Below are 13,231 nucleotides of genomic sequence, written 5' to 3'. Positions count from 1 at the left end.
TAACTCGTTAATTTCATGTTAATTAAATAAGAAATTTAGTAAGTTAACAGTTAAGTTAATGAAAACCCAAAATTAACTAGTTAATATTAAATTAACTTATTAACTTAACTTTAACTTTTTAACTTCGTTAATGCCCAGCCTTGGGCCGGTATGTACATACGCATTAGTTGACTCCGTCTTACAAGTGCGTATATTCAAAATTGAAGCTCTGCAGTTAATGTTTAGCTTGTTATTTTATAAATTAAAATGAATCGACCTATTATTAAATATAATGATTTGAACTTTATATACAATTGTATGTGTGTCTTTTACGATAATTCAGTTTGTGAGTGAGTTGTGATTACGTTTATTTTGTGCTATATTATACAAAACATTTTACGGCTTTACCATAGAAAATTTACGCATCAATAATATTCATAAATCAATAATAAACATGTTTCATTATATTTTATTTCAAAATTAAACTTTAATTTGTGTAAATTACAATAAAATTGTTTAACTTTGAACAAACACAACACAATTTGCATTAAAACTTGATGCTTTACCTAAGACTATTAGTTTTGAATGAACCACATTGTAACAAAACATTAAAATGATATGGAGATAAAGTCCTACTCAGTAAAAATGTATACATTGTTATATTATGCTCATAATAAGTATAGGCAGATACGGATTAAGCAAACCTCCTAAAAAATTGTGAATTTCCAAGACTCACAGCGTAGGACATCATTGGAACGTACAACGTGCTGTAGGTCAGGCGCTTGTAAATTGCGCCCACATTAATAAGGTAGTAAAAATACTATAGTAAATTGCGCCCAGGAGTTTTCCGGGTCTAAAATGGGTATATAGATTGCGCCCATAGAATCTAAGTGATCTTGAATTCATCGCTACCTAATATGAGTGTTTTAAAAATACTGTTGTTAATTTATTGGTGGATAAGCTAAATGTTTATCATTATAATCGTTATGATATTAGTGATAACAATGCCTTTACGCGTATACAACGACTTAACGTATAGTTTAGTAATCGGTTTACGTAAAACAGTGAAACATGGATATTATACATACTGGATTTAGCCAGAAAAAAAATTATGTTATAATCTACCGAACACTTTCAAAATTAAAACGTGAGTTGTCTTCGGGTGAAACAAAGTGGCGATGTAATGTAAAAACGTGTATTGAGTCGCTAAATGACTATCATAAAATAATATTTCTATTGGGCGTAATTTATTGTACAGAAATGTATAGGTACCTGAAAAATACCGGGCGCAATTTACAATTTTTCCCTTCGTTGGGCACAATTTACGTTTGCCTTGTAGGTCAGTTGGTGAAATACCGATACAAACCTTTTTTTTTCAATTCGTAAATCAATTGTAATATAACGGGCCCGGACTTGAAAAGTACTTGAGTAAAAGTATTTAAATACTTCTTAAATTCTCAAATACTTAAAAAAAAAAAAATACTTTATAAAGTATTTTATATAGTTTGTGTTCAACTGCCGAATGTTCAACAAGTGTTCTTATTGCACTATTCGTTTTATAGCTTTTCGATAGCACGGAAAACACGATATTTGGAAAGGTAATAAGTTTTAAGCATGGTTTTCGTCCTGGGAAATCTATTACCACTTGTACCCTAGCTGTCACGTCATATATTCTTGAAAGCTTTGAGTCCGATTGTCAAGTTGATGCCGTGTTCACTGAATATAGTAAAGCTTTTGACTCAGCTATCCACACTCATCTTATCTCCAAACTAGAATCACTAGCTATTGGGAATCCTTTACTTTTATGGCTCCAATCTTATCTGAGTCCAAGTATGTAATTTGTGAATATCCATGGTGTTACCTCTGACCTGTCTATAACTCCTTCTGGAGTCCCTCAAGGAGGACATCTTAGTCCTCTTTTGTTCATAATTTGCATTAACTCAATTTACAGTTACCTTTTATTCTCTAAAGTTCTTCTACTTGCGGATGACATTAAAATTTATTCTTAAGTTACTTCTATCTCCGACTGCCGTCAACTTCAGTCAGATCTCGACTCCTTCTGTCTCTGGACTCAGCGTATTGGCCTTACGCTCAATCTTAAAAAGTGCCATAGTATGACATTTCATAGAAAGCGTATACTTATTATCTTAACTTATTCCCTCAATGGCTCCCGTCTCGAACGTATTTCTTCTGTCAAAGACCTTGGGATCTACCCAGCTCCATCTCTCTCTTTCGAACAACATATTAATATAACAGTAGAGCCTTAAAAGTCCTGGGTTTCATAAAGCCCAACACTATCCTTTTCACGTCCTCCGCTTGTCTTCGTTCCCTCTATTTCTCTCTTGTCCGCTCTATTTTGGAATATGGAATTGTTGTATGGCATCCATACTTGGCTAAAGACCAATTACGTTTGGAGCGAGTTCAAAACCAATTCCTCTCATACGCTGCTTTTCTGCTCAATATTGTTCACCCGCCCCATGACTATTTATCCATTAGATCTTCTTTGAATATCCCTCTTCTTGCTTCTCGCTGTGTAGATGCTGACTTTTCATTTCTCACCTATTTTCTTAATAGCGCAGTTGATGCCCCTGACCTTATCTCTTCTATCTCTTTCCGCGTTCCCGTACATTACACTAGAAATCACTCTCTTTACCTTGTCCCCTCTCTCCGTTTTAACTACTCTTATAACCACCCTTTGCATAGAATGATTCACCTACTCAATAATTTATAGAACATGATATTTTGAATTTATATATTAACTTAAGTTAGTTAGCTTTTAGTTGTATTACAATGTAATGCTTATAATTGTACTAAATATTTAGTTAGATTGCACTATAAATTATTATGTTTCACCTTTGTTTTTTCTATAAGATTACTTTATCACTATTATTGCCATAATTTTTCTGCATATTACTTGTATTGTATCTCTTGAATTTCCGATTGGTGTTAAATAAAAAAAAATATAATACCCAACCGCCTATATTCGTAAAATGAATTTCGTCCAAAAAACCTATACCCAATTGTTCATACACATCCATCTTAAATACAACATATTTCATACTTAAAACCAAAATAAACAAACCGTCACACAAAACCACGTTGATTCAACAATCAACCAAAAATATAGTAGTGCAAGTTACCGCCCGCACTATCGGTGTTCCCTCCACCTCAACGAGCAATCATACCTCACGCATCGCAATCAAGAACCATCTATTACTCTCCGCCTCATCAACACCGATCAGCGATAACAACCGCACCACAGACAGTATCACTCATCACACCAATATTAATAACCAACCAATAATATCTTCATCGAATAAGACGAAAAATAATAGTATAAGCTTCGCGTCTGCTGTCGCCATGGAAAAAAAACCCAGGCATGAACAAGCCTCAGTCTTTAATACTATTGACGGTATACCACAAAAAGATTATGTTCTTGCAATAGGAAAAATTGTTTCTCCTAAAAATATAACGTTCATTTCTAGAAACTCGAAGAACCGCTTTTACATCTTTCAAATACAAACAAATACTCGACAATTTATTACAAAAAACTCAATCAATCAAAATCAATGATCAAATTATACCAATACGCAGATTTTTAAACTCGGCAAAAAGATAAGTACATTATTTCAAATGTACGCCCATCTATACCCAACCAATCAATTACAAACGCCATACAAAATTTAGACATATTTCTCATAATTTTAAAATATTGATGTTGCACAAAAAAAAAATAAATACACTATCCAACTCAAACAAAATTGAGTTTAGCGGTTTAAGATTTAAGTTTAACCATTTAACACATCCAGTGCAGTGACCTCTCTAGATACCCATACCACGCGCTCAGCAGAATTGTACCATCTTGCCCACCTTTTTCCAATAAATTAAAAACCAACCTTTTAACCGTAAAATGTAATCCCGCAAATAACACAAATGTCTTTTAATTCTATTTAAAATCACGAATACAGAGTATATCTTTTTGTATTTTGGCAAAGATAATCTGAAACATTCTGTAGGTATATATTATCCAGGGTATTTTTTTAGCACATGAACTTGGATATTTTTTCCACAGGAAATCCAAGCCCGTTTTTTTTACATATTCGACATCGTTTTGCAATTTTTTTCAGTGGAAAACTCATAGGCTGTGAACACACAATAATAAAATACACTTTACTGTCATAATAATATTATCATATTATCATAAAACGTTAAATGTACCTAAAATATATCAAATAGCTAGTCGTGTTATACTAAAAAGTCTAACTCGACATTGTACACAAACTAGCTGAAAAATGAATATTTCATCCTATGAAATATTGAAAATTTATCGCTTTAAATTCGTAATCACGTAGGTACCTTCACACACGAATGTATATCCTAAAAAAAATATCTGTCTCGAGTTTCTACGGCATTAACTGCACGTAAAAGTTGTGTAGTTAACGCTTCTTGTATATAAGAAAACTATAATATTGGTACTATATAACATTACATATAGCGGTGAATACATTTATTATGCACTTGACGATCATTGTAACATATATATGTCATTATGCGCTGGGTTAGCTATAATTAAATATAAAATATCTATAAATTAACAAATTGCAGGTTGTAATCCGAATAGAATAATTATAGATATACTTAAGGTACCTACGCACTGCAATAATTTGCACGATAATTCTAGTTGTGAAACGTTTAGTTAATTTAGTTAAGACTGAAATTATACCGAATGGTAATAACTTTTATTATATTGAACTAAACATTTTAAATTTTTATCGTCAGAAAAAAGTCTAAAAAAAAGTTAAGCCAATATTAAAAACGTGTGGTGTTTAGGATATCCGGTATCTACCGTGTTATTGTGGTATTAGGTACTCGTATGCCTTACAGCAGTGTAAAATAATACGGTAAAATAAGTTTTTCCGAATCTTAAATCTATAAAAAAAAATAAACTCAACTTTATTTGAGCACTACGCAGTACTGTATACAGGCACATAATATATATAGTGTTATTTACAGTTGATAATTTTTTAGAAATTTTTAAATAACAGTAATTTAGGTACAATATTATACAATCTTTGGAACTTAGAATTCATTAGTGGTTAAATGTATACGCAGAGGCGGACTTACCATTTTTCCGCCCCTAGGCATTACAACACTTGCGCCGCGTACATTGGCGTGTTTCCGCGGGGAGGGGGGGAGTAATGTTTCATGGACTAAAATAAAACTGTAAAAATTGTATTTAGGTATTTTTATATTTATACATACCATCCAAACAAATAAATATTAATATAATTTTGCATAGGTACATTTGCATTTTGTACACTAATTGTACAATTATTAAATCATTTGCGCCTTGATTTATCTGTAGCAAAATTATCTATGATTTAGTGGTGAGCACTCTAGTCTCCATATTCTATAATCGATTAGCAAATTTCTGAGCAGTATGTTGTATGCACTATACAGGAGACGGGCGACAATCTTTTATCTATGGGTGACAGTGCCAGCATCGCGCGTCGTCGCAATATTTATTATTATTAATTACTTTATCAAGACACCTGATTTCCAGAATTAATTCCAGTATTATTATAATTGCGGTGCCGCGGCCGGGTGCGAGGTGTGGGTCATTCCAATAAGCACTGTGCGAGCTGTCCCCCACCTAGCTAGTAGAGCGGCTGTATACAATGTAGTAATGTACCCGGCGCGGCGGCCCGAGGCAATATATTTGACTGCCTTGGCTGGCGTTTTGCGCATGCGCCATTCATAATATTGTACGTGTGTAGTGTTTACGCCGCACACCCGTATACCATCTCCCATGCATTAACACAGGCAACGCCGGCAACTGCCTCGTCGAGTGTCGATGTCGAACCTCTAGCGGTGGCGGCACGGCGCGGCACGCGCTGGTCGCAGAATTAAACTCAATCGGCAAGATCATTATAGCTTTTAAATTAAAACGTTACTGCGACGTGACTACGTGAGTCATTCTCCAGTTGCACGCAAGTTGTATACGAAAAAAAATTAATATAAAATTTAGATAAATAGAATTATGAAATTATGAAAAACTAAAAAGTAAAAATTAACTAAAAAATTGCGCCCTAAAAAATATTGCGCCCTAGGCCAGTGCCTTGGTGGCCTATGGGTAAATCCGCCCCTGTGTATACGTATAATAAACGTAAATCTCCTTCTACGCGTTCACTGATTATATGCTTTTATCGTAATACTATAAACTCACATTTGAACCGGGTACTTCGTTTTTATGTCGTTCAGTTTTTGACATGGCCAATAATTTGTTCAAATTTTCACTTAAGAATTTTTTTTGGCTTAATTTTTTTTTGTAACAATTTAAGCCAAAAAAAATTATTGGCCACGTCAAAAACTGAACGTCATAAAAACGAAGTATCCGGTTCATATGTGAGTCATAGTATTACGATAGGCTAGGATGTAATTTTCTTATAAAATATGTTTTCCGCGTTCAAAATATTATGGATTTCTTAGTGGTTTTATTGTTAAAACACCTATGAACAAAACGAAAGAGAACAATATTGTAAAGGGCCCCATGTAGCAATTTTTTTGTATTCCAAATTTAAAGCTCACTATAACTTTATGAAGTATCGACTTATCAACATTTTTAAATGACTATAACTTTTCATAAATTAAGTTGTTGGAAAAAAGCTACGTGGGGTCCTGTATAACATTGTTATTTTTAATATTCATAATAGGTGTTATTGTCCTAAAACCTTCCTGGAGTGATTAATTTGAAATCTAAGCGAGGATGTTTTTGGTACCGAAAACGCCGGTACTACGTCCTCTTAAATAACAGTAATTTAGGTACAATATTATACAACTGTTGGAACTTCGAATTCATTAGTGGTTAAATGTATAGATATAATAATCGTAAATCTCCTCCTACGCGTTCAATGATAATTATATGCTTTTATCGTAACACTATAAACTCACATATGAACCGGGTACTTCGTTTTTACGACGTTCAATTTTTGACATGGCCAATAATTTGTTCAAATCTTCACTTAAGAACTTCTTTTGGCTTAATTTTTTTTGTAACAAATTTCTTTGCAATGTTTCGTCTCTTAAATAAAAAACAAGTATATAATATTAAAGAAGATTACATAATTTATACTATTATCGTATGATATTATAATCCATACTTTTCTTTAAGCCGATTTAACAAACTTTTTTCAAAATCAATGTTTTTCTCTTTTTGCTCTTGGAGTTCAATATTTCGCTCATTTTTCTGTTTCAATTGGTAATTGGCTATTTGACGATGTTTACTAAAACAGAGTATGCATAATATGCACTAAATGTTAATTTGTTTTTTCTTACAATAGTATACTAGCTCAGTGCCCCAGTACAGAACACACAATATTATAATATAATTTAGTGCATTTAGTATATTATACATATTAAATATTTTAATATAATAATCAAAATAACAATATACAATCATAAAAGGGGAAACGAATTCCCTTAATTTTATTTTTTTTTTTGGTTTCTTCCAATTCTAAAGAAAATTATTGAGATTTTTACTTTTGATCTCCCAAACTACTAACGTGATTAATTATCCAAACAAAAAAGATATTGAAAATCAAAGTATTCTTTCTATTTTAAAACGTGACTTCAGACACAAAAAAACACACATGTTTGTAAAATCAATATATTTATCGTTCCGATCAAAATCTAAAATATTTTGTCTCACCTAATACCCTAACATGCAAGGTTTACCAATGTCTGTAATTTAAAATATTTCATAAAATTGTGAAATATTGAATTTTTTTCAGCTACATCATTAAATAGTAAAATATTTTGTTTTTATTTGTACATTTTTTAATTTTTATAATTTATAAGTTTATAGTTTATTACCTATGTTAAAACCAAAAGAAATTATTTATATTTTATTGTAATAAAATGGAAATATAGAACATAAACATAATAGTTATTTGGTCTATTTATTTGTTATTTAATAATATTTAATTTGTTTTAATATAGGTATTATGACCTCAAATTAATAGAAAATCAATAATTAAAATATATTGATGAAACAAATAAATTTGAGTATTTACGTGTGAGCATTAATCGTGCAACATTTATTAAAAAAGTACGAAAAACTTATATTATTTAAATGAAAAATTAATGTCTAGAGCTTAGATGTTGTAGGTGTTTGCATTTCTTACTGGCTTACTACCTGATCATTGATCTTATATGAAGCTATGCTATACATTTCGTTCATAACATAGAGATAAACGAAATTACATTTTACTTATTGTGCTACTTTATTATTAGTCCAAACATCCACTGAAAATTAATATTAATATTGATATAATTTCTTGTGGGCCTTGCACCCGAATTAACCTGAACCCCTAACACCCCTAAACACCCGTAAAAAATCAAACACCCGAATGATTCTGTTTTCAAAACACCCGTATAAATCATTCTCAAGTCAAATTTATAAATTTTTTTCACGTAGTTAGATACTGTAATGCCAATACTGGGTAAGTACTATAATGCCAGTACTGGATAAGTACTGTAATGCCAGTACAGAAAAGCGTATCATCCCAGACAAATGCCAGTAGCGCGCCAGTATAAAACAGTTAAGGCGTGGTACCTAACCGTTGTTAATTCCAATTTATCTTCAGATATACGATAGTACTGATGCCAGCATAGGCTTCCAGTAACGTGCCAGTATAACTGTCAGTACTTGACCAGTGCTGGATTGCCAGTACTTGCTCAGTACTAATAATGCGTTATCATCCCAGATATATGACAGTACTGGTGAAAAATGGGCTGCCGCCTGCAACCGTATTAGCTAGTACTGGCGGCGGAGTCTCGTTCCCGTTATGAATTTTCGATTGGGAGCATTTTGTAATAATAATGTTATTACCTAATACATGTTTGTAATAAATTAATAAATGATATAAATCGACTTACCAATTGTTTAATTTCTGCAATTTAGCTTGATCAGGACCGAAAATAAAAGTTTGAGTCATTGTTTTATCTTTTTTCTTTTGTTCTTCTGTAATTTTAATTTTATTTTTTAGGTGTTCATCAAGGATAATTAAATAATCTTCTTTTGACCGTTTTTTTGCTTCTATATTTCTTATTCTTTCTTCATATAGACTAAATGTAATTTTAAACGTTCATAAAGTATTTTTGAATACAGGGCAATATTTATATATTTTACATACCTTTTTAACAATTCATTTCCCATCAGTTTTTCACATTTTAAAGATTCTATCTTTGCTTTTTCTTTTTTAATCTTGTTACATTCAATTTGATCTAATAATGAGTGCTTAAAGTTGACTCTTTTTTCAGAGTTTGAAATGCTTGATGGTCTCTACACCAATAAATTGTCAACACATATTTTATTTATATATTATTGAATATTTTCACTAAATAGTATACTCATTAGAATATAATATAATTATTAATATATTATTATTTTACTTTTTTCAAAACGTAGCTGTCATTATATTTTTCTTTTCGATTTTCCTTTTTTTCGTTTTCAATTGCATTGCATAATTCTTTCGCAGTATTGTAGTTATAGTTGGATATTTGCATTAGTCGATCTTTACGTTTGTTTAAATTTTCCTAAAATAAATATACTTGTGTTAATCACTGCCAAGTACAAAGTTACGTGTGTTGTAATATTGTGTATAGACTCTTCATTGTATGTACTTGGCTCAAAATTCCATTTATTGAACTATCTCCTTTCATAAAGTTATCTCTATTATCCGCTGGAGATAAATCACATTTATAATATATATTATCGATTTGTCTTAAACGATATTCTCTAAGATTACACGACTGACAGAGGGTTTCATCTGAAACGTCAAATATATTAGAACCTTTTAAAATAGGGAAACACGATTTTATTTTACTAGGGAATATAATATATTATTAACTTTATTTATTGTAGCTGTAAAAACCAAAATAAATACATATAATGATTATAATAATTATAATATATCTAATTTTAGAGGACGCTACACCTGTATGAGTTGTCTCCGTCAAATGCATAACATGGCAAATTGTACGTTCTGAATAATCTCTGTTATGTTTAAGAGGATGCTACCCATGTATTTGTCGTCTCCGTCTTATACACACGTACGACAGCAAATTTTCGTTCACTAGTTTCAATAGTGTGCTGTTAGTTTTGCTATTAGAGTGATTTGACCTATTATCAAATTTTTAGATAATAACATAATCTGTGCTTAAGCGTTGGCTTTTATTCGGGTAGCGTCCTCCTAATATTGGAGCGAATTGACCTTTTATCCAATTTAGAAGTATGGGCAAATATTATCTAGTTATTCTCAGTTTTTTTTTTAAATTTAAATTTTAAATAGATTTAATTCACCACTACATTTCACATACAGAGTTAAATAGATTCGTCAGATGGTATATAATTTGCTATGTAACATAATGGCTGAATTATATTATTTTCTATGAATTTTATTGAAGCGGAATAGATTATTTTTTGTATATTTTAATCTATAGATAAGGAAACGGAAATATGTATAACCACAATAAAATATTCAAATTAGTCTCTAATTTGATTAAATATGCATATAAATTATTAGATATAATATCTGTATAAGTACCAACCGCAAGTAATTAAAATCTATACCAGTATATAAAATTGTAAGGGATTTTAAACGACCGCACTAACCGAGAAAACTACTGAACCGATTTGGCTGATTCTTTTTTTTTTGTTGTGTTCGTAATTTTCAGGACAAGGTTCTTATGAAAGAACATTTTAGGAAAATCCACCAGAAAAGTAGGAAATATGAATATCAAAAATACAGCAGTGGTGCCATTTGTCCAGACAAAAATAAACTATAAAATAAAAAAATTAGTTTATTGTTGCACATTTAAATAATAATAGTGTATTATAATGGTTGCTATTTGTTAAACGGGCATGTTTATTTGTATTATTATTTTTCGTTAATATATAATATATATAGGTATGTATAAATTAATGTTTATGTGTAGATTAGACCTCTGAGAAGAAGTTAGATTAATTTAAAAAGGGTAAAATTTGGTTTCTTCTTATTCATCGGATTTTAGAACGGTTAGTTTAGGTTAGGATTTTGTATTAGTTGGTTATATTAATCCATCGTAGGTGGAATTAAGTAAAAATGACAAACTTGGTATAATTTTGATACTCTGGAGCTAAATCATACACTTACGTATGGGTACAAAAAGTACGGGGTCCGCGATATACTGCAGGTAGATTGCCTATCTGACAATATACTGCTGCAAAACCGAATTTTTATCCTGGGTAACAGAAAAGTTAAGATAAGTTTTGAACACCATACGCCGAACAATAAAGAAAAAAATTGAACAAAGTTTGAGTTATATAGAGTTGGTACATTTAAAGGGTAACGAAGTGCACGGGATCAGTTATTTTTAATGAAATTATATTTATCATTAATAGCAATAGAAACATTTCAATACGTTTTCATTAACCATTTTGATATTTACTTGCCGATCGCATTAAACGATAAAACTTGAATGAAAAATTATACATCTCATCGTCCAGAAGCAAAATAAACAATCAATCACGGGTGAAGCTATGACGGTCGGCTATAATATTATAATATTAATTCAACTTAAAGGCTATAATAAATAATAAATATATAAAAAATCCATACTGATAAACCGTTTCCACTCAGAATCGTTTTTCTTATACAATTAAATTATATCATTGAATTCAAGTTTAATACAATCCATTATACACTAATAATTTATATAATAATTTATAATAATTGTAAGGGGTTTACTACGACCATGCTATCCAAGAAAACTACTGAACCGATTTGGCTGAAATTTTTTACTGTTATACCTGACAGTCTGCAGAAGGTTTTAGTACAACTTTTGTTAATAAAAAATTATTATAAAGTTCTTAAAAAATTAAAAAACTAAGCTAATTTAACTAAGCTAATGCAATAATTTCCTTAGATTGGTTGACAGTTTTTAAAAGAAGAACTTTTCGAAACATACGAAATTACATTCGCTATTATACAATAACGTCATGTTATATATATATATATAATATATATATATATATATATATCAATATATAATATGTATGATATTATTTTTAGTGTTTTTGAGCTTTTAACTGTTGTAGTATCCGTTATATTAATATATTATAATACTATATGACAAGACAATTCTTTGCAGTTCCTAGGTTTTTGTAATTGTTCAACTCTTTTTGGGTGTAAGTGTGTAACATGTTGTGGAAGCATTGTCTTTTCAAGTGTAAATTATATTATATTTTAATTTATGGCCATCCTGACCGGTGTTGTCCGAGAATCTACCCATGGTGCGTACGTAAGTGTATAACTTATCTCTAAAGTATTAAAAAATGCAAAAAATCGATTCACTAGCTTTCATTCCACATGCTTATAATTATAATTATTATTATTATTAAAACCAATAGCAAATTAGCAACCATTTATAAACAAAAAAAGTAAATCTCAAAATATTTTGTATATATAATTTGTCATTAATGCTCCTATTGGTCACATCGTGATATTATATAGTCTAAACGTTCTAAACAGCATTTCTTAAACTGTGTGTTCCGTGAAACCCCTGGGTTCCACTGTGATCACTTCAGGGTTCCGCGAAACTCATTAAAATTAAAATTTTGAATTCTTATTTGTCTGTTATTTTAAATATTTTTTGAATTAATTACAGTATACACGAAATTATTATAATTTTATTGAAAATAATCCTTATATAAAATGACGCTAAAAATGACTAATTGAAACAAAGTAGTGGTTCTAATTGTCGAGCTGTAATAATACTTATTGCTGAGAGCTAAATGAAAAAAATCTAAAAAGCTAAAAAAAATAAGTAGGGGTTCCACGGATATAAAAGTTTAAGAAACACTGGCATATACCTAGTCCTTTTTGATAAATGAACTATCCAACACAAAATAATTTTTCAATTCAAACCAGTAGTTCCTGTTTTCCTAAGATTAGCTCTTATAACAACTAGAATCTTCAGTTTTATAATATGAGTATAGACTATGATATTATTTTAACTCACTGATCCATATTATAACGCAATAGTTACTAATGATTTAATATTTGAATATTTGAATATGATGTGAAAATGTAAAAATAAGTTTATTTAATTGATAATAATGGACTTCCGGATTATTATCATTGTTGTAGACCTTTCACTAAGTTAAGACATTTAACGATTTGATTATTTTAGTTTTTGAAAGTATTTTTAT

The 13,231-nt window shown here is 30.4% G+C and overlaps 1 protein-coding gene across 1 annotated transcript in view; it reads right to left on the bottom strand.

Annotated features, from left to right (window-relative positions):
- Nucleotides 1–3,904: 3,904 nt before the first annotated feature.
- LOC100571978 overlaps nucleotides 3,905–13,231 on the bottom strand; it is a 111,602-nt gene continuing 102,275 nt past the window's right edge. The window contains exons 6-12 of the mRNA XM_003240576.4: nucleotides 9,664–9,809; nucleotides 9,433–9,576; nucleotides 9,174–9,322; nucleotides 8,917–9,105; nucleotides 7,140–7,262; nucleotides 6,931–7,060; nucleotides 3,905–4,121 (exon numbers count right to left, since the gene is read on the bottom strand). Of these exons, the coding sequence (XP_003240624.2) occupies nucleotides 4,020–4,121; nucleotides 6,931–7,060; nucleotides 7,140–7,262; nucleotides 8,917–9,105; nucleotides 9,174–9,322; nucleotides 9,433–9,576; nucleotides 9,664–9,809 (983 nt within the window). The 3' untranslated portion in view covers nucleotides 3,905–4,019. The remainder of the gene's footprint in view (nucleotides 4,122–6,930; nucleotides 7,061–7,139; nucleotides 7,263–8,916; nucleotides 9,106–9,173; nucleotides 9,323–9,432; nucleotides 9,577–9,663; nucleotides 9,810–13,231) is intronic.

The sequence above is a fragment of the Acyrthosiphon pisum genome, chromosome X, assembly GCF_005508785.2.
Source record: "Acyrthosiphon pisum isolate AL4f chromosome X, pea_aphid_22Mar2018_4r6ur, whole genome shotgun sequence".
NCBI lineage: Eukaryota > Metazoa > Arthropoda > Insecta > Hemiptera > Aphididae > Acyrthosiphon > Acyrthosiphon pisum.
Note: the sequence above shows the minus strand (reverse complement) of the source record. Positions and strands in the feature narration are given on the sequence as shown.